Here is a 23,393-nt window from a genome sequence, read left to right as displayed (position 1 = left end):
AAGTGGTTTTTTTAATTGTTATTTTCCATGTTGTATATACTTTGTTGGGTTTGACACATACAGTACATATACATATATAGTATATTTAAGTGAAAAAAAAGAAATCAGACATTGTCTATAGTGTTCCATATTTTTAATATTATTAAATGTCTTTTATTGCACAATTTTTAAAAAAATTAGGTAACATAATCAAGAAAGTGGAAAGACAGTCAGTGTTGCCAGGCCGGAGGTGAATGCCGTGCTTTGCTTCCTTGCTACTTAAGCAGAAAACGTATAGAACATACGACGGTGAGTGAGACTTGAGGTTTAAAAATAACTCACGACAATGTTTTTTTTTTTTTTGTATAAAACCGGGACTTTCATTCGGAAGTGTTGTGTGGGTGGGGGGTATGGCATGGGACATAATTTCTTCCTACTGCTCCATCAAACACCTCCTCCGACATGCGCCTCGTCACCTCCTCACGTCACCGCCACGTTTATATATTAATAAGTTGGAAGTATGAAAAATGCAATGCTGCAATGTATCCCCTCCTCCGATATTGATAACAAAACAGCCAGAATCCAATTATAAAATTTGCTAAAAAATGTCACAACTCCAAAGAGCTATCCTTTTTGGCCCGTGTTGCCGTCCCAGAGACATTCATAAACATATTTTCAGGCCATAACTTTTGGTTTTCACAGCAAAAAATGAAAAACCGGCCACACGACACTGCACCAAAATCCCTCAAATATCTTCAAAAAACTATGAGCAACAAGCAACAAAAAACCCCAAAAAAAACCAAAAAGAAACAACAATTTGGTAGAAAGCGGGCTTAAAAGTTGGCAAGATGTATGCCACTCAGTCAAAGGATTTAGAGGTTACTAAAGCTTTTAAAGTGTTAAACAACATTATTATGAAGTGATTCCGAAAAACCCCCAAAACAAAACTCAAAAAACAAACAAACAAAAAACTTTGTTAAGCTAACAAGACGCAATGCGTCATGGAGACCGCTTCAAAGGACTAACAGCCGTTTTTTACTAAAATGTGGGAAAAAAAAAAAAAAAAATTTAAAAGGATGGTGCAGTTGCTCACAAAGACACGTCACAACAACAAAAATTTCCCATGCCATACAGTGCGGCTGCCGGATGCAAATGCGCGGCGTTTCCTCTCTCGGCGGCGGTGACGTTTAAAAAAAAAAAAAAAGAAAGAAAAAAAACGAAAAGAAGGGTCTTCATTTTCATTTTTGGTCAGTGCAGAAAGACGGGGCAGCGGCATGCGAGGATGTCCGCAGCCGCCGCACTCTTCGCGGTCGTAGAAAAAAATGGACAGGGAGACACTTGAATGTTGGATTCCAACAGAACGCTAAGGTCCCAAACTTCCGCCCAATATGGGAGATGGGAACTCAAGGCTCCGGTTGGGCCTCGTCGGCGTGCTTCTGCACATGTGCGAGCATCGCCTGAAAAGACAGAGCGGAGCCGCGCTCACTACATATGACGTAGAGAGCGGATGGTGAAAAGAAGAAACATTTACCTGCTTGGAGCCGTTGCGAGCGCAGAAAAATTCCTCACAGTCCTTCCAGTGACATCGGAGCGTTTGCTGGTTGGTGGCGTGGTCGTTGACCATGTGCTGTTGCAGGTGCGCCATGACGCCGAAAACTCTTGCGCAGCCGTGCCACTGTGGATATAGCACCAAAAAAAGAAAAAGACAGCTTTAACAGGCGCCCTTTAGGATAAAAATACCAGAGACTGTCCCAAAAATTCAACCTCACTAGGCAACATAAAATTTGGTCGGCATTTCTATCATGACTTGACCCACAAAAAAGTCCTGGTTGGCTCTTTTCAGGCAGATGACACCAAAAGTTACTCATTTGCAAACCCGTCCAGTCTAGAGAAACTTACTCATTTATTTTCCATTAATCTGTGCTGTAGCTGTGTTATTTCCACAGTTTAAAATTTAAAATGTTCCAGAAGTCTTTCCCTGTCTGGATAACCTCACTCTAATCTACTTTCAACCACTACACCCTTTTGAATTGTACCAAACCCCATTTAGGCAGCTGTATATTATTTTTTTTAAATAAAAATGAAATTAAACCCTGCAGCGGTAGTTCTGCGTCAGATTGAACTCGACGGCCTGCACACTGCCGTCATAGCAGCCAGTGTAAATCTGGGAAAAGGAGAAAAAAAAAAAAGACAACATGCGGTGACCATTTTTGAAAAATCGTGCATCCAACAAGCCATAATGTGCGATGACTCACTTTGCCCTGGTGCACCGTCATGCTCGTCACCATGTCCGAATGTCCGGTGTACACCTGTAGCTGTTCTCGAGACTGCATAGGGTGGGGGTGCGGGGGGGGGGGGGGGTCAGTCTGAGGGAGCATTCGGGATTTTTGATGGCAGACGGGGGAAATCGGGCACACCTGTATGTTGTAGACCCGGACCTGCTTGTCCAAGCAGGCGGTCACCATCACCTTCCCCACGACCGTGACCACGGTGACGGCGTGACTGTGGCCCTTGTAGACGCGCAGCAGCTCCCCGCTCTAAACGGAAAACATTGGTGATAAGACTCCTTCATAATCGAGGTGAGGTGAGGTTCAATAAAATTTAAGCTGCCAGCGGCGATGAATCCTTTGATGGATCCTCATAATAACCATCAAATCCTGTCGCCATGTTCCGCCCACATTCGAAACCGAAAAGAACTTTCCCCGGGCTAGTGATTTTCTAACCTCGAGGTACTCAAAAGCGCTTTGACACTCTCTCCTTATTCACTTCCTGATGTCGCAGCACCAGGAGACTGTAAATCATCCAAAAATGGACTCACATGGATGTTGTGCACGAAGACACACTGGTCACTGGAGCCGCTAAACACCAGGTCGTCCACAACCTGAAAGCGCAAACTTTCAGGTCAACATTTCCCCAATCATCGGCTAGAACATCGGCGCCGCTTTTGCAGGGGAGGGGGCGCAGGCACACCTTCATGCAGAGGACGGTCTTGGTGTGTCCTTCCAGCATGCGCAGCAGTAGACCGGTCTTGGCGTCGCGCACGCTAATGGTGCTGTCGTAGGAGCCCGCCAGCAGGATGCGCCGCGTGCCCTCCTGCGACGTGGCCAGGCAGCTGACGGCCCGTGGCGCGTGGCATTCAAACACGTCCCGTTGCTTGTTGGTCTGTGGCAGAGGTGCAAATAAAGTTGTCACTCTTTGGACTTGAGTACAAGTAAAGATATTTGTGTTTAAAAAAAGAAAAAAAAGACTTAAAAGTTCTACTTTGTTAACTTCCCACCACTTACACTACTCACCATAAGATCAAAGGTAACCACAGTGCCGTTTGCCAGACCGGCGTAGAGGAACTTCCATCGATAGTGGAGGCACAGGACCCGATCTGCCATATTGAACTGCTGCTCTAATTCCTGCGTCTGCAAGCAAGCACACAAGCACCCAAATGAAACATTTAAATGTAAGACAACCACCGAGGCTATGCAGTTGTAAACATTTCTGTCAATCCTGTCCTATTAAAATGTCTGGTGGGAATTATTACTCCCAGTCTTGCCGTACACAGTAAATCTATTGTCAGGCATCTCCATGGACAGCTATTCCCTTGACTTTTCTTGAAACAGATTTGTTAAAAGTGTAAATGTCAGTCTAAAAAAATAAGTCGAATAAAAAATGGCGGGATGAAATGGACACTAAAAATAACACAGATAAAATGCATTAAAAATATATAATAATAACATAAAATATCTGGAGTCAAAGTTTTACTTCTGGATTATTGTTGTGCCATTTACATTTAAAATAGTTGTTTTGTGCAGGCATTTGTATGGACACCTATTAAAATGTGTTTTTAAAAAAAAGAATAATAACATAAAATATCTGGAATCAAAGTTTTACTTCTGGATTATTGTTGTGCCATTTACATTTAAAATAGTTATTTTCTGCAGGCATTTGTATGGACACCTATCACCCCTCCTTGTTATTGTTACAAGCATGTTTCTAAAAACAAGCCATTAAAATATTACCATTCTTCAGTCAGTATAATACCGGTAAAATAAAATAAGCCAGTCAAGTAGGCGGCCTTCATTTATCCTACCTTGAGACTGTAGCAGCGTATGGTCTGGTCGCTGGAGCCCGAGTACAGGCGGCCTTGCAGGCAGGGGGAAGCCGACACTAGCAAGCAGCTCACTTTGGACGTGTGTCCGGAAAAGACAGCGACGCACTTGTGAGTCTGCAAGAGACGGAGGATGGGAATGTCACTTGCTTTCTGAAACGGGGGTTGTTGAAGATTTCATCGGCACCCACCATCAAGTCGAAGGCTTTGATGGTGCGGTCCCCCGAGCATGTGTAGAGCAGGCCGTTGTGGATCTGCATGCCGTTCACCGCCTCCTGGTGGCCCTCAAAGATGCCGGACGATGCGTCTGTCAAACAAACACGTTCTATTACCAAGTGGGCAAGACTATTCAAATGATAAAAATACATTCAGTGTCCTGTTTAAAAATTTTAAAAAACTTACAAGAGCTCCATGTCATCTTTGGAAAGGACATTTCACTGCAGAAAGAAATGGAGGATGACAGTTTTAATTATGCAACGAGGTGATGAAAGTGCCCCGGCAATTGCCCCTTTCATAGCAAACACTCATAATGATGATCAATTTCAGCCACTTTAAACTGCATAGTAAAAGACAAACAAACAAACAAACAAACAATAAACTGTTACAATATGTTAAAATCAAAATGTCAGACTTCCTGAGACTTTTTTGAGGGTGTACTCATGATAGACAAGCCTACAAAAATGTTATGCTGCTCAATGTAAAGCATGCCACTGAACTAAAATGGGAACTTCATGACAAAAATCGCATCATGACAGACAGAATTTTCTTTCGTTATTTTTTCCCACTAGAGGCAATTTAAAAAAAAATCCATTATAAAGCGTGCTACCGACCCAAAATGGAGTGTCTTCTTTGTGGTGCTACTCATGATAGACATCTTGACTTGTTTCGGGGGTGAATTTTCTTTCATTCCAAAATTATGCTGGAGTGCTTAAAATGGCCGTTTCCAACAAACAAAAAAAAGTCCTGTCTTTTCAGGGGTTTTCAGACTTTTTTTGTGGGTCTACTTATGCTCGGCATGTTGACCAAAGCTCATGTTTCTGGGGGGCCTGATTTTTATTTCATTCAAAAATTATGCTACCAATCTTAAAAGACGGCTTCAAACAAAAGGGGCTTGATTCCTTTTTCGTGGGTTTACTCATGATAGACATACCAACCACATTTCATCTTGCTAAGGCTGTTGGGATAGAATTATTTTTTTCAGAATAAATAGCCCATTCAAACCAAAACGGGCAACCTTCTTTGTCTTTTCAGGAGTGTGTTCTCCTTTTTGTGATGCTGCTCATGATATTACATAAACGGGGTTTGAGGATTTTTTGTTTTGTTTTTTAATTATTAATCTTTAATGTGCTATTGAGCCAAAATGCCAAATTCAAACCGAAATGGCCGACTTCTTGTGTCTTTTCAGGTAATGGTCCTTGAGATGTTTTTGTGGGGCTTCACGTGATATGACATGCCAACCAAATTTGGCAAACTGTGCGCTTTCTGTAAGAGTCCTAAAATGGCATCACCAATAGGAACATGACATGAGGTCCCAAAAACGAGCCTTTCAAAATTGTAAGTCTGGTTGGAAAGGCCAAAACAAAGCCCTGTGGAGCCCGATTTTTTTTTTTTTTTTAGTCAAAGCTTCACCTCTCAGATGATTTACAGATGTCCATGTCGCTGGTGGAGGTGACCTCATTGCAGGCCAGGCTCGGCTGCTCGCTTCTGGACGAGTCCGGGATGTGAGCTGCAGGAAAGAACGAGGTGGTCCCAAGGGGCTGCTCGAAGGTTGCGCTCGTCTCCATCTTTACCTCCACCTCCTGTTTGCGAGGCATGGCGTCTTCCTCCATCAAAATGTCACCCCCTCGCGGTAGCGAGGAGGTGCTGACCTGAGTGCTGCCGCTGCCATTGCTGGCCCTCCTTTGCTGTCGAGACCACCTGGGCCTGGAGGCCTCGGCATCCATCTCGGTATCGCTGCTCTCCGGCAGTGCGTTGCTGTGAGCCTTTTCCAACACCTTCCTCTTCTTCAGCTTCCTCACTCGTTTGCCGCTGCTCAACTCCGAGAGCGAACCGGGTGAAGCGTTTGGCGCTTGGGGTGTCTCGAATGTCGGCGAGTGCGAGCGATCGGCAGGGCCACATGTCTCGGGGCTCCTTCTGCTGGACGCCAACAGCTTCACGTCATCTTTGGAGTCGGCCTGAACGGCTTTTTCAGTGGACTCTACCAATCCTGACGGACTCCGGGCATCGCTTTCAGTTTTTTGCATTGGCTCAGGCTTGACTTCCGCTGCGGTTATGGACTCGGGGCATGTTACATTGTCCAAAAGGTCCGATTCACTGCTGACTCCCACGGGGGACGGGGGCTCCTGCTTGATGGCTATGGCACCGGAGAACGATGGCGGGGGCGAAGCGCTCCGACCAAGAGCTGCAATGCTCGCGAGAGAGCACAACGGAGCCACAGAGGCCGGTTCACTTCCTGCGGGGTCCGTCTTCTCCTGTTTCGGTTGGATAGGAGGTACTTTGGCCTCCTCCGTGTGGTTGGCTTCAAAGAATAAAAGTAGACACATTGAGAAACTGTAAAACTGCACAAAAAGCTCAGATTTAGGTCATGCAGTAACGTGGTCCAAGGCTGTATCATGCTATGTTGCTCACAGTAGTTTGTATTTCTAAGCGATCATTGTTTTTTTTCCAGTCAACAGGTAAGTCCAAATTTAGAGTTGCGCACCGTGGCGTTTTACTGCAAGGCTGGAACGGATTAATGGCATTTCCATTTATATCAATGGGGAAACATGATTTGCTTAGAAGTCAAGACCTACCTTGCATCCCTTTTATTAACTCAATTCGTTTTTCTCTGAGTGTGCTCATCTCGGCGGCGATCTGAAAAAGAAATTTATAAACAATGGACACATGCCGAACATACTGGACATGCTTTTTTTTCATTGGACATGACAACTTACAAGAGAGGGTCAAAATATTTGAAACTACAAAATGGAGCATTAAATTCTTTAGAGAATCAGTGGATCTGATCTTTTGAGCCATGCACGTGTTTGATTATTTATTTCGTTTTAAGCACATCTGAAAGAATGATGGCGTCTCATTCTCATGTCTACCTGCTGTTTGACCACCATGGCTCTCTGCATCTCCATGTAGGCGACATCCAGTGCCGCCCGCGCTTGGACCAGTTGGGTTTCCGCCGTCTGCAGTGAGCGACTCAGCTCCTCCTCTCGCAACGACACGGCCAGAAGCTGGTCGATGTGTAAGCGATCCGCTTCACCGCCAAAACAAAACACTAAATTACGCGCCGCAAATCTTGCCAATGATCTCAAGAAAACTAAAGGCTAATTCTGTTTGAAAACTTGCTTTTTAATTGTTACTCAATCTGGTCACATGGAAACAAAATCAACTTGCGTATTGAAGAAAGTGGCTTCAGATTTTACTCAGTCGCTGCCTTTGTGCATTACAGTTGTCTTTCCGTTTCAGGACAGGTAATGATTATTTGTGAGGGGAAGTATTTAATAAATCCCTTTTTCTGGCACGAACCTGTTTTGGATTTGGTCTTTTGTCTTTTGTTGTCTTGCTCCACACCAGAAGCTTCTTGGCTCTGAACATCCTACAGAATAAACACAGCAAGACAACTTTTCATTTTAACCAGACCGTGACATCTTTTTATGGGTCGCATTCCACTGAACCCTCCTGAACTCACCCCAGGCGTTCTTCGCCTCTTCGCTGTTCCCTGTCCGTCCATCTGCTCGACTCCGGAACTTTTCTCCTCTGTCTTGCACTCGGATCTCCGGAGCGCCTTGGCCTTCTCTGACATCAGCTTATCTGCTCGCTTTTGAGCTTCCTCCACAGCGAGGTTGAGAATCTGCTCCGCATCGGGCCGGCCGCCGCTCTCCTTGGCGACGGAGGACCTCCGCGGAGTCTCCTTGGATTGCAGGAGCGAGTGCTCAGAAGGCGGAGCCAGGCTGCTCTCGGAGAGGGAGCGCTTGCGGGAGGTGGTGGGAGGAGAGATCTCCATCAGCAACTCCCAAGGAAAGTTCTCCAGCATCGCCATGTCGTCCTCCTCCTGGCTCTGGTCTTCATTTGGGACCATTTCAATACCGAACCTGGAGGTCGACACAGAGTAGTTGTGGGACTCCATTTCGGGGGAGAGCGAAAGAGTTGTCGCGTGGATAGAACAAGTGGATAAAAACAAAGGTCTTTTAATCTTACCTGGGCATTCCTTTCCCCTTGTCCTGTTTCTTGCGCACCTCCTGGTACACCTGCTCCCAGTTGACTTTCCGACGGGACCCCGAGGGGCTGATGAGCTGCCGCACAGTCGGCTTGAGTCCGGAGTCCTTTTCGCTGTCCGTCCGCCGCGACTCGCTCAGGTTGCGGATGCGCCTGGCGCTGTGGAGGTTGGGTTCGTGGCCGCCCGTCTTGGTCTTGGTGCTGATGTGCTTGGTCAGGTCGCGCTTCAGAACGGGAGGCAGGTCGAGTTTGGACAAGCCGGACGCCTGGGCGCACGTTTTGTCCAAACTGGAGGCCTCTCCCTTGGGACTATCATCGTCTCCCGTTTCCTTCGTGGCTCCGTCGCGTGGCGGCGAGGTGGGAGCTTCCTTCTCGTTCTCCGGGTCATCACGTTTTGAGGCTGCGGGCCGTGGCTTCTTGGCGCTGGAGGTGCTGACCTGCAGGGACTGGATGCTCTCAGAAGAGGATGCCGAGAGATTTTCTTTGGCCGCACAAGACTGAGAACTCTGAGCTGGGTCGCTTGATTTTGGTTTTGTTGCGTTCTGCTGGCAGTTCTTATCCTTGTCCTCCGTAACTGGACACTGCACCGGATCCTTGGGCGGCTCCCCGTCAGCGGTGTTTCGAGGCGTTTCTGGCTGGCGGCTGTCCCAAGAGCTCCTCCTCTTGGACCGGGCCAAGGACTTCTTGCAGGTTTCTGGTAGCTTTGGTGCTTGCAGGGGTCCAACAGGAGGGGTTCGGGTTCTTTGGGGTTTTGGATGCACTTCGGCTTGACTCTTGGAAGGACCATCTGCGCTGCGGTCCAAGTGTTTACTCTTCGGCGTCTCCTTCTGTTCCTTCCCAGAGGACGTGAATTCTCTTGCTGTTTTTTCCTGGCTTTTGGGCCCTTTTGGGTGTTCCGCTTGGTTGGGCAGGGTATCCTTGCCGGGTAGGGAGTCCACTGTCTTGTTGACTGAATAAGGAGACCAGCGGGAGGTCTTGTCCAGCTTTGGGTTGCTGCCAAAGTTCTGTTTGCCACGTGGCTCACAGTTGGCTGTTGGCATCCCTTTACTCCCGAGCCCCGAGCTCTCATCAGCCCTGTTTTCAAGAGAGCTCCCAGGACTGGCAAAAAACTGCGGTGGCGGCGGGTACATCGGCGAGGGCTTGTTGTAGCTCACCTGGCGGTTATTTGGTGAGAACTGCGAAATGTTATTCCTGCCATACATACCGTAGCTGCTGCCCTGGTTACTGAGCCAGGGCAGTCGATTGGGGTTGGAAAACGAACCCCCGGGGGAGCCCAAGGCACCATCTTGCGAATAGCAGCGACTGCCTTGAAAGTTCCCCGAACCCCACCTCTGGAAGTTGGGGGGCGCTTGTGCATGCCAGGTGGCGCTTTTTCCTTGCGTGTTTTTTGTGCTGCCGTTCAAGGAGGGCGAAGATGCGCGGAAGCCTTTCTGTTGGCCGCCTCTGCAATTGTATTGCGAATAATTCCAGGAGAGGCTATACGGCAAATGCTGAGCGCTTCTGTCCAGCTGGTGGCGTTCCTTGGCTTCTTTTATCCTCTGCTGGATCTCCCTTGTTTTTGCGTCCGCCGACTCCTGGACCAGCTTAGCAGCAGCTGCTTCCTTTTCTTTGCTGCGGATGCAGACCAGATAGGATAATACAGGAACTAAAGAAAAACATACAAAACGACAGTGACGGCCGTCTTGAGGATTTGGGCTGGGTGGGTTCTCTTAAAGGAACCGGTGAAATTTCGAGGCTTCCATCTTAGTACCATAAGCCCCTTTCACGCTGGGCATCTAAGATGGCTTTTTCAAGTGCCTGGGCTACTGATCAAGGATTGAAGTCCACCTGAAAAATTTGCCGGCTTCTGATTGTCCTCTGATCTTTGCTCCGTGCTTAAGGCACCAATATGTGACAGTGTGAAAGGGGGCATTAAAAAAAATAAAAAATAAAAGATCACCCCTGCACTAAGACCCACTTCTGTTTTTGGGTGCAGACATGAAATTGGAGTCTGGCCCGGATTGGACTGAGGCAGCAGCTGAAAGAAGCCTGTGAGTGCTCATGATAAGAATGTGACTATAGATAGCATGCGACCCCCACCGTTCACGGGCTTTACAGTCAGATTCAACAATCACAATCACAAACAGTACCAGTCTTCAGTATTAGTGTTCAAGGTAAGGATTATGAAATGGTTGAGACATCATCGCCGTTGAGTTTAGGTAAAATGAGAAGTAGAAAGCAGGAACAGTAACAGTGACCTTCGAGGGATGGTCGATGACGGTGGTGCAGCACAGTGGCTAAATTAGGCGCGGGAAGCTGTTTTGGCGAAATATTTTGTCGGCCGTATCACGATAACGCAATGGCACGTTAGTCCATTCTTTCTCTCTCTCTCTCTTTTTTTAAATTATGGGGGGATTTTTTTTTTTATCTCTCTGGCATTTTCCATTGCAAATTTGAGCTGGCCTTATTATTATAAGCTGATTCATTTTTAGAACTACTTTTTATGGTGAGGATACAGTCCACAGCAGAGGTGGGCACAGTATGGCCTGCGGACCACATACGGCCACTGTAATCTTTCATTTAGGCCTTTGAGCATTTCAATTATAGTCTTGTTTGATTTAAGTATTTCTGAATTTGAATTTGTTCATTTTTCAATTTAATTTACCTTTCAAAAAGAAATTAAATAGAAAAAAAAACTATGATAATATACATTTGCGAGCACACATACACATCGATTTTGAGGGGAGGGGGCTAATAAAATTCTAAATTCCAAATAAAAATACAATATTTTCTCATGCAGATGAATTATTTTGTATCCAAATTACACATACCGAGTCTAAAAATAGCACATTTGTTCATTTTAAAACTCAAAAGAGGCCCTTGGCCACCAAGGTTTGCCCACCCCTGGTACACGTATCAAAACAACTTGGGGATACATTTTAGTCATGTACACGAATGCATTTCTAGTTTTACTAGAAGCCAAAAGCTGGAAAATAAATGGCGAGAGAAGATATCATTTCCATCTTATTACCGTATCTGCTCTTTCCTCTTTTGAACGAGCTCCACCAGCGTCTGGTCAAAGTAGTCGTTGTCACGATGGATGCTGCCGGGCGTGATCTTTATCTTCTCCACGTTTTGCTTGTGCGCGGGGCTGGAGATGTGGCCGGCGTAGTCGGTCAGGCTCACCAGCGACACCTTGCACACCCGGCACTCGTGGCCGCAATCCCTGTCAGGGAGGAGAGGCGACAGAGGGCGCTCAATGCTTCCTTCGGGCATTCTGGCGGCGTTCTGATGAGTTTCTTGGATGTCTTGGGAGAGGAGAGTACTCAACAATCCCTTGCTATGTTAACTTATCACCAAATTCTCTATTTGTTGCAGATCAGGAGGTAACTAACTTCAAATTTTTTCATGTCAACATTCAAGGAAAAAAATAAAAACAAACAAACAAAAAAAAAAGATATCTTCCTGATCCATAAAGTGTGCGGTTCCCTAGCGGGTCATAAATGACAAGGAAGCGGGAGCAGGCGGAAGCAGCCGGGCCCGGTCGGCGCGCTAATGGAGCTTGCCGGCCACGCTGCACTCTGAGAGCTCGCTCTGGCGGGTGTTTTGGAAGTATCCGAAATCTCCTTCTCACCCTCCTCCCACCACGGCCGCAGACTGATGTCCTCTTTATCTCGCTGACCAATCCCAAGAAGCGTAACCGGAGCCGGCAGCTGGTGACCACCTTTGACTCCGAACCTCTCCCAACTGTGTCACCTTGCCCTCTCCTTTTTTTGTGGCTGTTCTCTCACCCCTCGAGCACTCTTCCGCTGTGGTTCGCAACTGTTGTCACCCCGGGACACACATTTTCCCCTTTGGACATTAAGTCGCGACCCACTTTTATACAAGTCAGGAACAATTTTTAAAAACGTATTGGTTTGCTCTTCTCCGACAAGGAGTTAAACAGCAAAATTCTTAAAATATCCTGGTTCATTTACAATTGATATTTTCGTAACCTTCTCTCATCATGCTGTATTTATATTTACAATGCCGACCTGGAGGCGACTTGGGAGTTCATTGTCTTGCCTAAGGATTGAACTTTAAAAAAATGTTTGGGGAGTGTTCACATAGTTTCAGAACAACAATGAGTCCTCCAAATGGGGCATAGAATCACAATACATGATTTCTGAGGTGGTCACACGGCTCCTGCTGGAGGTCGGTGGTCCGCGAACACAGCTGTGAAATTCCCTCACATTGTGTCCTGGGGTAGATGTGATCTTCTCACAAGCAACAGTTAATTTAATCAGAAGCCGTTAACTTAACAAAAGGACGTTAACTGAAAAGCCGAGAGTGGGACCCTATTGGTCACACCTCGATTGTCAAACTCCTCCATCCTGTCGTAAGTGAAATTTCTGCAGAGTCGCACTCTTTATAACTACAAAAGGAGAAAATATGGGATCAAATATGAACATTTATTCTAACACAAGGGTCCTTGGCCCACTTTTGGGTCATGACTGACTAGTTGACTGTCATCGCTTTTGTGCACTTTGGTCTTTATCGCGTTTTATCAGCCCGGAGGGGTAAAAATATTCAACATCGACGCCTGGCATACTTTTGTCAAAAAGTCACGAGCCAGCTGCCCTCTATCGGGCATCCGGCAAGCTTGTGTCTAAATATACACGTCACAGTTGGAACAGCTGCAAACTCTGCATGAGCCCTGACAGGCACGTGCCCGTGTGTGACAGTGCTTTACGGTGACCCACATTTTAAAAAATTAATGAAAAAAAAGTCTGTTTAAAATGCATTCAAAAAAAATTTATATTATTAATAATTTACTCCAATTGCCACATGATTTATAAAGAGGGGCAACAATGAATCTATTAACCAACAACTAATTGATTATTAAATTAATCAACCATGATTTTAATACTCGATTCATCGTGTAGAGACAAATTAAGCCATGCGATTGGCTGGCAACCAGTTCAGTGTGTCGCCCGCCTACTGTGCGGAAACAGTTGGGATATGCTCCAGTACGCCAGCGACCCTCGTGAGGAAAAGCGGGTTAGAAAATGGATGGATGGATTATTTTTGCCTATTTTCGGACATGTTGCTGATCAAACCACTAACTGGATCTTAATCAATCTTTGCGTTTTTTCTTCTGCACTGTCAACTTGAAATGATGTGTTTTGAATAAAGAGATCTTACCGCCCTTTAAGTTTCTCCAATTCGCGGTGGTGCAGCATGCTTCTCAAGTGTTCAACCATCTCCTACGGATTGATAAAATAAAAATATAATTGACCCAACTCACTGCCGCATCGCGCCTTTTGCCCCCCAAAATCAACGGTGGTGACCGAATGTCAATGTTTGAAAATGAATGAAGTATCATTGGCAACTGAAGTACCTGCTTGGAGGCATGGACTGTCTCGCAGAGGATGCACTTCCTGTCTCTCGCCATCTTGACGTCAAATATACCAGCTGTTTCCAACCACTGGTCAGCGGCCCAGGAGCTATTTAAAAAACAATGACTATATATTGATATAGATAGATTTATATTGGTGCTAAGCGTGCACGATTAGTTAATTACGTGTGAATTGCATCTGTCACCAACCTCTCACGTGCCCATTAAGATGTAATTTCTGTAAGATGAGAAGGTTTATATTCATGCTATGTGTGCATTGCAAAGGTTTAAATTAGCTACTAGTTTTAGTTTAACTCTTTGTACAGTGCATTATTCTGTGAATTTCAAATGCAAGTCGTCAAAGATGAGATGTTTTGAAGTTAATTACTGAAGGACAATATATTGCAAAAAATCAAGTGTTCTGACAGTAATTCAGACTTTTGCTGTTTAAAATGCTACGGGACACTCGCGATTTTTTTCTGAAAAATAACTGGATGATTAATCACTTTCTGAAATTTTCCTGCCAAATATTGAAATTGGCATGCCTCTAAAAAAAATCCATATTGGTGTGAGTGAAGGTTACCAATATGTTTCTTGTCACATTTTTGTTTGGTAGTGGGGGAAGATGTTCTTTTCATGTAAAATATGTGGATCAGTAAAGGTTGGGAATGCTTGGCATACTTCATAACTAACGCGATGTGATGTGACGTCACGCTATCCATCTTTCAAGACGGCAGGGAGAGAAACAAAACAATTACAAACCTTGTTCCCACCATTCAGTTTCGGAATGTAAATATGCCAGTGTTTGTAGAATCCTAGAGTCTAAGCACAGGATCAAAATTTAAACGCCCCTCACCCCAAAAAAATAAACAACAACAAACTGCGGGTCCTGGTTGTGTTGTTAGTTTGCTCAAACATGCGTTTTGGGACGAATTCGTTAAAATTGGAGTATTATTTAGATAAGGTGGATAATTGACTTGCTGCCTCCGAGCACATTGTTCGTCACTTCCTTTACATTACGGCTATTTGTTTATTAGCACGCCTTATGCTAATTCCAGTGTTTTGTGAGCAAACACTGGCTGCGTCCTCGTGCAATATACACATTAGCACATAAAATGAACCAGCAAGTGACCTGACGGTCTCCGAATAATATAAAGCAAACAATGTGATATGTGATATTATATATTTTTAGTAATAATGGTGAGCAAAACCGAGCTAGTAGCCAATTAGCATGCTAGTCACCGTAACTAGGGTAACCCCAGGTAACGCAACATGGTCAAATAGCGATCGAAAGCAGCTACATCGAAACGTTCACGATTATTCCAAGAGTAAAAAGTGGTTAATTTGCTACCTTTATAACATCAACGTGTGGCCAGGGCTCCACAATTTGTCCACCATCGTGGTCGCTGTTAACAACATCCTTCACCCGCGAAGAACGAATGATTGTCCAGCTTGCTGCACGGGAACGGAAGCGACGTTCAAGTCCATCGCTGCCGTTTGAAAGAAAAATTTCGCGCGATTGGGGAAAACCTGAGCGAATACAATTACTTTTTTCTTACTGAGTTAACCTGCTTAAAAAAAGTAAACATCTCTTGGTTTGAGAATTTCAGTGTGAAAATGAAGAAATTCACAAAATTGATCTGAAATTGTTGGATTAGGAGAGAATAAAATTATTATTATTAATAATTATTATTATTATTAGAATTAATGTGGGCATTTCGCTTGGGAAAATGTGGAATATTAAAAAAAACTATTTGGGTTTTGTGGAAATTCTCAAATGTAAATATAAAATGTGGAAGAAAGTGGTAAATATGCAAAAGGACTTTGGACATATGAGAATGTGGAGGAAACAAATTACTTGTCAACATGTCATCAATTAGTTGAACATTTTAAAGTTTGAATGGCTTGAATAATTGAAAACGCAAGGAATTCGGGATTTTGGACGGAGGGGGGAAACAACTTTCATTTCAAATTGATTTGTTTATGAAAAATGTGGAATTGGGAAAAAGTAGAAATTTTCGGATTGCCTGAATGATCTGAATATTTTGCTTTTGGACCTCTCAGAAGTGCGGATGTCTATGAAAGACAAAGAAGCGGGGGAATAATACCAAGTAACAGTGAAGTCTGAAGTTTAGGCGTACAAAACATAAAAACATGGAATATGAACAAATACACTCGTAAAATCACCGCCACATACATTCAAGTCATTTTGATCAAATTAAAACCCAACAGCAGGATTAGCATACAGTAGGAACACTGAAAAAACAGACAAAAATAAAAATAACAAATCAAATCGTTTTGAGTGTTATGTAGGTGTTAATATATGTGCACGGGACGCACATACAGGAATGTTTGTGGAACACAAAAGTTGGCTCTGAAATGTTTGCTTCTGAGAATAATAGACAGGGCAGAAAAGGGTCCCTTTGTTTCTACTTACATCTCAGGACAACTTTGTGTAATAAGAAATGAAATTCATCTTGTGTTGAAATGTTACAACCACCAAAAGAAACGCTGCCCTCGAGTCCAGACAGACTGTGCTGCGTTTTTTGTTGTTTTTTTTAAAGGTCTTTCGATCAGCATCCCCAGTGTTCAGTTTATGATGCCCTGTTGGCGGGCTTTGTTCCTCAAATGGCGCTTGCGCATTCGGATGATCCACTGCACGGTCAGCTTGGCAAAATTGGCTGCCTTGAAGAGAGCCATGAAGACGCCGCAGAGAATGGCCGCCGACGACCACGGGTTTGCTGTCACGATCTGTTTGAATTCCAAAAAGAGAGAAAAACTTGTGTTTCCACTTAACGGAATAGTTCGGCTCATCATAATTTAGTATTTGACAGATTAATTGGAAAAATAGAAAAACAATCTACACGTACAATGCACGTACACAAAGATTCACTATAAAAGCGGAGAGATGAGAGATCTTTAGGGGATCTCTCATCTCTCCATGTAAAATTCAGAGTTGTACGCTGCCTATCACCTGATGACAGCTGAGATAGGTTCCGGCACGCCCGTGACCCTCGCAAAGATAAGGAATTCAGAAAATCGATGGATCGTTGGATGCATTGTCATCGTCCGGTGTCACCTTGGTGCCACTAAGTGACTCACTAAGCTGCAATAATATTCGTCATTTTTGGCCAACTGGGGGCAAAATAATATACACATACATGTAAACAACTCCTCAGTGGGTTACAGTAACAGCAGAGGATAAAGAATATATGCCAGTGAGTATTGTGGTTGTATGTCTACACTGCATTGTTTGTGTTCAAATATCTGTTGGAAAAAGGGTCATAACACACTTATTGATTGTCGATTGGCATTTTCTATTAGCATTAAGCTAGCGGGGACATTCCTCAGGCATATTTGTTTGCTTGTTTTAAAAATAGATAATGTCATTCTCTTTGTTTCATTTTTAGTTTGACAGACAATATGAACTGGGGGGTGACATTAAATAGCTTGAAGTTCTGGAAGACGGGTGTACGCCATCTCTGTTGGGATCTTGAACCTACCAGTTGGATTTCTTGGATAAAAGGATCGCGCCACTCAAAGACGGCAAAGAAGAGCTGGTTGCTCCTTTCGGGTTCGGGCCTCTTGTCATTGAATTTGACCACAGCGGACTGAAAGAGAAATCAGTGATCATCAAAAAAAATAAAATGAATAAAAAACATTAACTGTTGAATTTATCTTTAGATTTTGGCCATACAATAGACATAGACAGTATAAAAGCAACTTAATGAGTGAAGTTCTAGCCATTATTTTCTTTGAAGTGATACTTTTCCGGGATGTCAAAACATGTAATCTTTGACAGAATTACATTTTAATTATGACATATGGAGAGAGTTGGTTCAGATAATGGATGGATGGATGTTTAAAATCCTCGTGGTGTCCTAGCGGTCAGTAACTGTCTCAGATGCTGATTGAATTGAATGAAGTGAGAGTTCTATCAAGTGGACAGACGGCGCAAAGGCATCTCTTAGTGAATCCAACACGGTTGAGACAATTCATCGCAAAACTCTGGTCAATTTGGATTATTTTGAAACCTTCTCATATTCTGTCAATATAATCGGCAGACTGATTAATCTGTCGAGCCCTCCTTACTTACCTCTTGGCGAAACTCCACTGATTGGTCGCTTTTCCCTGATGTCATCACCAAGGACATCTTGACCCACGTGCGGAAGCCCCCGGAGAAGGTCCACGTGGAGTAGTTCCTCTCACAGTCCCTCATGAACTTAGATTTATTCAAACTGGAGAGTGAGATTTTAAAGAGTCAATAAAGGGGCGAATGTCACTCTCATGGGATTCATCTATTTAGACGCCGAGTCAGGGCTATGATCTTCCTCTCGATTTTGGGATGGATATCTTGCCGCTGAGCTTTGGGCAGAATTCTTTCCATGTTCAGTTTTTCGGGTTACTGGTCTCTGAGTTTAAGATGAAAAGAAGTTGACTTCATGAAGATCTGGCCTTTGTATAATTCGGAACCAGGACAGTATTGGGTCAACATCATTCAAGCACAAAAATCAATCGCATCAATGTGGTGTTTGTATCAGCTAATCAATAGCTAATCAATTTTCAAAATCAGCTAATATATAAACAATGACTAACAGTCATCAGGTTATCTTTCTGTGATATGTGTAAGTCAATGAATCAAGTTCAAACTGGAGTCGCAAGTTGAAAAATGTGATGAAGAACAATTAGCACGACAAGCGGCGCCGTTACCTGATATCCAGGTCGCTAAACTTGGCGAATAGCATGTACGTGATTGCGCTGAAGTCCTCCTCGGTTTCGTTCTGACTGAACTGCATAAAAATTAACTCCTTGTTGCGGACATCCGACGGTCCTTGCACCACCAGCGCCTTCTTCTGCGACACAAGAACTGTTAGCTTGCTTTTGTAAGGAGAGTGCCATATTTACCACAAACCTTCGTTCGGTTGGTGAAGAGCCCGTAGTAGGTCACCTCCTTGATGACGCAGTCGCCCTCTTGAGGCTTTCCAGGGTCCACCAGGGGCGGGATGTGGTCGTGGTAGTGGTGCCGGCAGCTCAGTAGCCGGGCATTGCCGGGATACAGAGCGATACCTATGACGATAGAGGTCGCAGCTTATCAGAGTAGTGCATTGACAGCATGGCAGTGATATTCTCACAGCATGCGCCAATTGCTGCAGAACATTACTAAAATGGTAGTTAAAACTGACACCCAATTTAGTGGAAGGCAGAACTGGCAGGGACTCCAGCCAAGGCCATATGCTCATCCTCTGCATCCAACACTTTGATGCAAACTCTGAATCTTAAATTAATTTAACTATGTTTCATTAGAGCTGGAAAAATGTCAATGTCTAACAGGAAAAGGAGACTGGAGTCCCAGCTGGCCTTAGGAATGGGCAAGTACAACCTTATTTCAAGGTATTGGTTCCTAACGAAAGATGCTGATACCAGCTACCGATACTGAAGGCAAAAGCAAAAAAAATCTAATAAAACTAAAACAAACCATTTTAGAGAGAAATTAAAACTTGGAAAGACTAACAAACCCACTCTAAGAACTAATTAAAACTAACTGATTTTAAAAAACAAAAGTCGTGGAGGTGGGGAATATTTTCTGTCATCATATGGGTAGAACTGCATTTTGATTGTACAGAATGCTAATGTCTTGACTGGCTAAGTAAAAAAAATATTTTAAAAAATATAACAATAACTGTATGGAAAAATCCCGAATTGTAATAACTTTGATACACACCAGGAGGAGAGAAGGCATCCACCTCCTTGTAGGTGACTGACATGACGGGATGGTTGAGTTTGTCCAGGAAGTCGGAGATGGTCTGGTAGGCCAGGAAGGCGGCCACAGTGGTCAGCAGCAGGTAGATGAAGATGAGCACCACCGTGAACACGTTTTTCAGGCACGCCTTGCTGACCCGCTTAGACGGTGTGATGCCTTGAGCATCATCCTCTGAAAAAGTGGGAAAAACACAACCTCTTGCCGAATCGAGATAACTACAACAGTGCACAATAGAAATGAACACAATGACTACCCACAAAAGAATCTGCATAAAAATAAAAGCAACACCTGTCTGTACCTGGCGAAACGCTCTCAATGCGCTCCTCGCCGTCTTCCACGACATCTCGGAAAAAATCCGGTGACTGCATTTCTTCGCTGTGGTCATCGTCATCATTGAACTGCGGTATCAAACAACAACGTGAACGTAAACACATTCACTGGATAACAATTATAATGGAGAGTCTCACCCTAAAGCAGCAGATATACAGTATGAACTAACTAATGGTGGGGCAACACATGGAGACAGAAAATATCACAATACTCACAGGCATAGCAAAACGAGTGACAGTGAGTGACCCATCGTTTCGAAATGAGGTTTTGACACAATCAAAAGAAAATGATCTCAGCTTAACAGAATCTGTTCAAAAACTCAAAAACAAGTTCAATGGAAGCAAGACTTGCAAAGCTGCAAAGAAGAGGTCCTATGTTACAATATAACCTTTGTTTGTTTGTTTGTTTGTTTGTTTATTGAACATAAAACATATATACAGTAATAATTTGACAGAAAATAAGGTAGATAAAAAAAGTAAAAAGAAAGAAATCAATCTTCATTCAACACAGTTATTATGTTCAAGGGAGTAGGAAGAAGTAAAAAACTTATCTAGTCCTACCCCGTTATGTGATTGTATCTAATAAATCATTTTTATATCAATCCGAAAAGTAAGAAGAAAGAAGTCTCCATTAAGGCTCATACTTTACCCTTAACCGTGATATTTTTACAACTTTTGGTTTGTATCGGGATTATATACTTCCACACCCTGACACTCTTGTGTCAATTTTCTCTTAAATTCATAATGGATATTTATATACCTTTCTCTATTTATCAACTTAGTTCTGATTTATCATTATATTTAATGTTTTGAATTTATCATTTTAACTCTGATTGATGTAGGTTGTTTGTACTATTTTTTTGAATTTGTTTTTTAACTCAGCAAGCGATTTACTCATTTTCAGGTCCGTTTCGAGATTATTCCACAGATTAACACCTTTGATAGATACGCTTCTTTGCTTGATGTTTGTTCTTGTTTTGAGTTTTTTGAATAAGTTGGTACCTCTTAAATCATAGCTGCTTTCTCGAATTTCGAAAAACTTCTGAATGTTTTGGCAGAGCAGGTTATTGTGTGCTTTGTACATTAATTGGGCGATTTTAAAGTCAACCAGGTCATAAAATTTCATCGTATTTAATTTGATAAATAGTGGATTTGTGGGTTCCGTATATTTTGATCTATTAAAAATTCGAATTGCTTTTTTTTGTAGGTTGAGAATAGGGAGTGTGTTTGTTTTGCAGGCATTTCCCCATATTTCCACACAGTAGGTCATATATGGTAATAATAATGAAGTGTACAATGTGTACAAAGATCTCTTATTTAGCACTTCCTTGGTTTTGTAGAGGATCCCTACGGTTTTGGCTATTTTTCTTTTTACGTTATCGATATGTGGCTTCCAACATAGTTTTGAGTCTATTACTAATCCGAGAAACTTGGTTTCATACGCTCTTTCTATCTCAATTGAGTTTACCATAATTTTAGCTTGGTGTTTGATTGGTCTTGTGCCAAAAACAATTAACTTCGATTTTTTCAGGTTAAGTGACAATTTATTTCTGTCGAACCAGTTTTTTAATTTGTTTAATTCGTTTTCTACGGTTGTCAGGAGCTGTTTCAGATTTATTCCAGAACAGTAGAAAGTTGTATCATCAGCAAATAGGACACATTTAAATTGTTTTGAGACCTTGCAGATATCATTTATATATAAGATGAATAGTTTTGGACCAAGCACTGACCCCTGAGGAACTCCGTGAGTGATTTTTAGTTGATTAGTTTTTTTATTGTTGAGTTGCACGTACTGATATCTGTTTTCTAAATAACTTTTTATCCATTTATAAGCTACACCTCTAATGCCATATCTTTCTAGTTTTTTCAATAATATACTGTGATCTATTGTGTCAAAAGCTTTTTTTAGATCTAGGAAAACCCCAACAGTAAATTCTTTGTTGTCTATATTAGTGGCTATTGCTTCCACAAACTCCATAACTGCCATTGAGGTGGTCCGCTTTTCCCTGAAGCCATATTGATTCTCACTTAACAGCGCATGCTTTTGTATAAAGCTATCAAGTCTGCGAGAAAATAGTTTTTCTAATATTTTTGAAAATTGTGGTAGTAGTGATATTGGTCTATAATTTGTAAACCGATGTCTTTCTCCACTTTTATAGATTGGAATAACTTTAGCAATTTTCATTTTTGATGGAACCTCACCTGTTGCGATGTCTTTGTTTGAAATAGCTTTTGATTTCAGCAAATTCAACCTCAGAATGCTTCAAATTCAAAAACTATTTTAGTGCTGTACAACCTATCTTGAAACACTGCTGTGCATGATTTGAAACACCAAATTTTAACAAAAACTGCATTTTATTTTGAAAACTAAATACCGTTATCATTGGGAGGTAGGTTCAAAAACATTGAAATTATTCCATAACAGTAACATCGATCACTTGAAAATTATACTGAGACCCATTTGCACAGACTATCTATAAAAAATGAGAGAAACCTTTTGTAAAATAATTTGGAACACACACGCGTGTGTATAAATAAAAGAGCGGAATAAACTTCTGAAGTTTTTTTTAGTCCAGTCAGCTCGTTCGGTCAGGAAGCCTCTCTTCCTGCACTTGCATGGGGATCACATGACGTCAAGTGCGAAGGACACACTCTCATACGCTGAAGGATTTACTAAAATTTAAAAACCGCACACACACCCGACGCGTAAGAAAACGTACAATCAAGCATCTTGGGGTATTTAGGAAAGAGTTGTACAAATTTTACTCGTATTTCAATCAACGATTACGAGTAGACATAACGTACCTCTCGATAAGTTCTGTCCTTTCCGAGCATTCCGTAAACTACGCTCCTCTCCCGAAACAGCACTTGTTCTGAAGGTTCTCGTCGCGCTCTCAACTTTTAGTCAACATTTTAAAGAAAAACGGGCAAAAAAATGAGACTATGTGGACAAATAAACAAAAATATGTGGTTTTCCAAAAACGATAAAGGACCATCTCATCATATGAAAGGACGCAAAAAGATCAGAAGAAATGTTCGCGTCCGGGGTTGGCTTCTTTCCTTGTCCCACCTCGCTTGCCTGATGTTGTCTTCGTCGACCGTAAGGAAAAAAGGCAACGCCAATTTTGTCGGCGTTAATGACGAAATGAAAGGGCGCAGGGGGCTTAATTGTGGCTCTAAGTTATTCAATTTTGGCGATCATATACTAATTTGTCGACAGGAAGTTCCAATATAAGGTTTTAACACCATCTCCATGAAAACGAGACGTCGCGGTTTCAAATGGAGCGCACCTTCCTCGACAATGCGACGGCGATAACCTCTCCCTCGCCTCTTCGCGACAAGTTGCGCTCGATTTGCTTGTCCAGCCACGCCGCCCATTATTTGTAGTTTGTGTCACATTGTGACCACATTACACTTTGTGGTCACAAGGTGATATTTTATTAGCTTGTTATACGTATTCTGTTGTCACTATTTAATTCTCCAAACGCCAATGTCACGTCTGTGGCTGAGCGAAAAACATGTTTTTTTTTTAAATATAAAAATGCACCCACTTTGGCCACAATACAAGGAACACTTGGTTCCCATTACAGAACTTGGCATTTAAACAGGGGTGTGTTGACTTTTTATATTCATTCGGTCACATTTTTATGTAAAGCACTTTGC

At 42.9% G+C, this 23,393-nt stretch overlaps 2 protein-coding genes across 3 annotated transcripts; both read right to left on the bottom strand.

Moving 5' to 3' along the window:
* Nucleotides 1-117: 117 nt before the first annotated feature.
* znf106a (zinc finger protein 106a) lies at nucleotides 118-15,101 on the bottom strand. Its single transcript, XM_086127548.1, has 21 exons — nucleotides 14,992-15,101; nucleotides 13,644-13,749; nucleotides 13,448-13,509; nucleotides 11,295-11,489; nucleotides 8,267-9,895; nucleotides 7,758-8,160; nucleotides 7,595-7,664; nucleotides 7,165-7,322; nucleotides 6,871-6,931; nucleotides 5,708-6,596; nucleotides 4,481-4,515; nucleotides 4,270-4,385; nucleotides 4,061-4,195; nucleotides 3,273-3,389; nucleotides 2,950-3,141; nucleotides 2,798-2,860; nucleotides 2,397-2,516; nucleotides 2,235-2,306; nucleotides 2,072-2,143; nucleotides 1,511-1,654; nucleotides 118-1,436 (listed from the first exon to the last, which is right to left on the bottom strand). Exons 2-21 carry the CDS (start codon nucleotides 13,695-13,697, stop codon nucleotides 1,383-1,385), a joined length of 4,641 nt encoding a protein of 1,546 aa, XP_085983674.1. The 5' UTR covers nucleotides 13,698-13,749; nucleotides 14,992-15,101; the 3' UTR covers nucleotides 118-1,382.
* Nucleotides 15,102-15,752: 651 nt separating this feature from the next.
* Nucleotides 15,753-22,987, bottom strand: pacc1 (proton activated chloride channel 1). Of its 2 annotated transcripts, none has more exons than XM_086126435.1 (8): nucleotides 22,536-22,987; nucleotides 19,700-19,799; nucleotides 19,363-19,572; nucleotides 18,553-18,707; nucleotides 18,351-18,490; nucleotides 17,737-17,878; nucleotides 17,144-17,251; nucleotides 15,753-16,391 (listed from the first exon to the last, which is right to left on the bottom strand). In XM_086126435.1, the coding sequence occupies exons 1-8, from the start codon at nucleotides 22,563-22,565 to the stop codon at nucleotides 16,230-16,232; spliced, it is 1,047 nt and encodes a 348-aa protein (XP_085982561.1). In that variant the 5' UTR covers nucleotides 22,566-22,987; the 3' UTR covers nucleotides 15,753-16,229. The 2 variants fall into 2 exon arrangements, with proteins under 2 accessions (XP_085982561.1, XP_085982560.1); XM_086126434.1 differs by having other exon boundaries at nucleotides 18,351-18,493; nucleotides 22,536-22,986.
* Nucleotides 22,988-23,393: the final 406 nt, after the last annotated feature.

This window comes from Hippocampus guttulatus, chromosome 13 (assembly GCF_054856545.1).
Source record: "Hippocampus guttulatus isolate MCC_2025c chromosome 13, RoL_Hgut_1.0, whole genome shotgun sequence".
Classification (NCBI taxonomy): Eukaryota; Metazoa; Chordata; class Actinopteri; order Syngnathiformes; family Syngnathidae; genus Hippocampus; species Hippocampus guttulatus.
Note: the sequence above shows the minus strand (reverse complement) of the source record. Positions and strands in the feature narration are given on the sequence as shown.

Coding starts and splice junctions, on each gene's coding strand:
- znf106a (XM_086127548.1), bottom strand. CDS start 13,697: ATGGCGAGAGACAGGAAGTGCATCCTCTGCGAGACAGTCCATGCCTCC. Junction 11,490..13,447: donor TTGGAGAAACTTAAAGGGCG/GTAAGATCTCTT, acceptor CCTCCCTGACAG/GGATTGCGGCCACGAGTGCC. Junction 3,390..4,060: donor TACGCTGCTACAGTCTCAAG/GTAGGATAAATG, acceptor GCTTGCTTGCAG/ACGCAGGAATTAGAGCAGCA.
- pacc1 (XM_086126434.1), bottom strand. CDS start 22,565: ATGCTCGGAAAGGACAGAACTTATCGAGAG. Junction 17,879..18,350: donor TTTAGCGACCTGGATATCAG/GTAACGGCGCCG, acceptor CTCACTCTCCAG/TTTGAATAAATCTAAGTTCA. Junction 16,392..17,143: donor TTATCCAAGAAATCCAACTG/GTAGGTTCAAGA, acceptor GAATTCAAACAG/ATCGTGACAGCAAACCCGTG.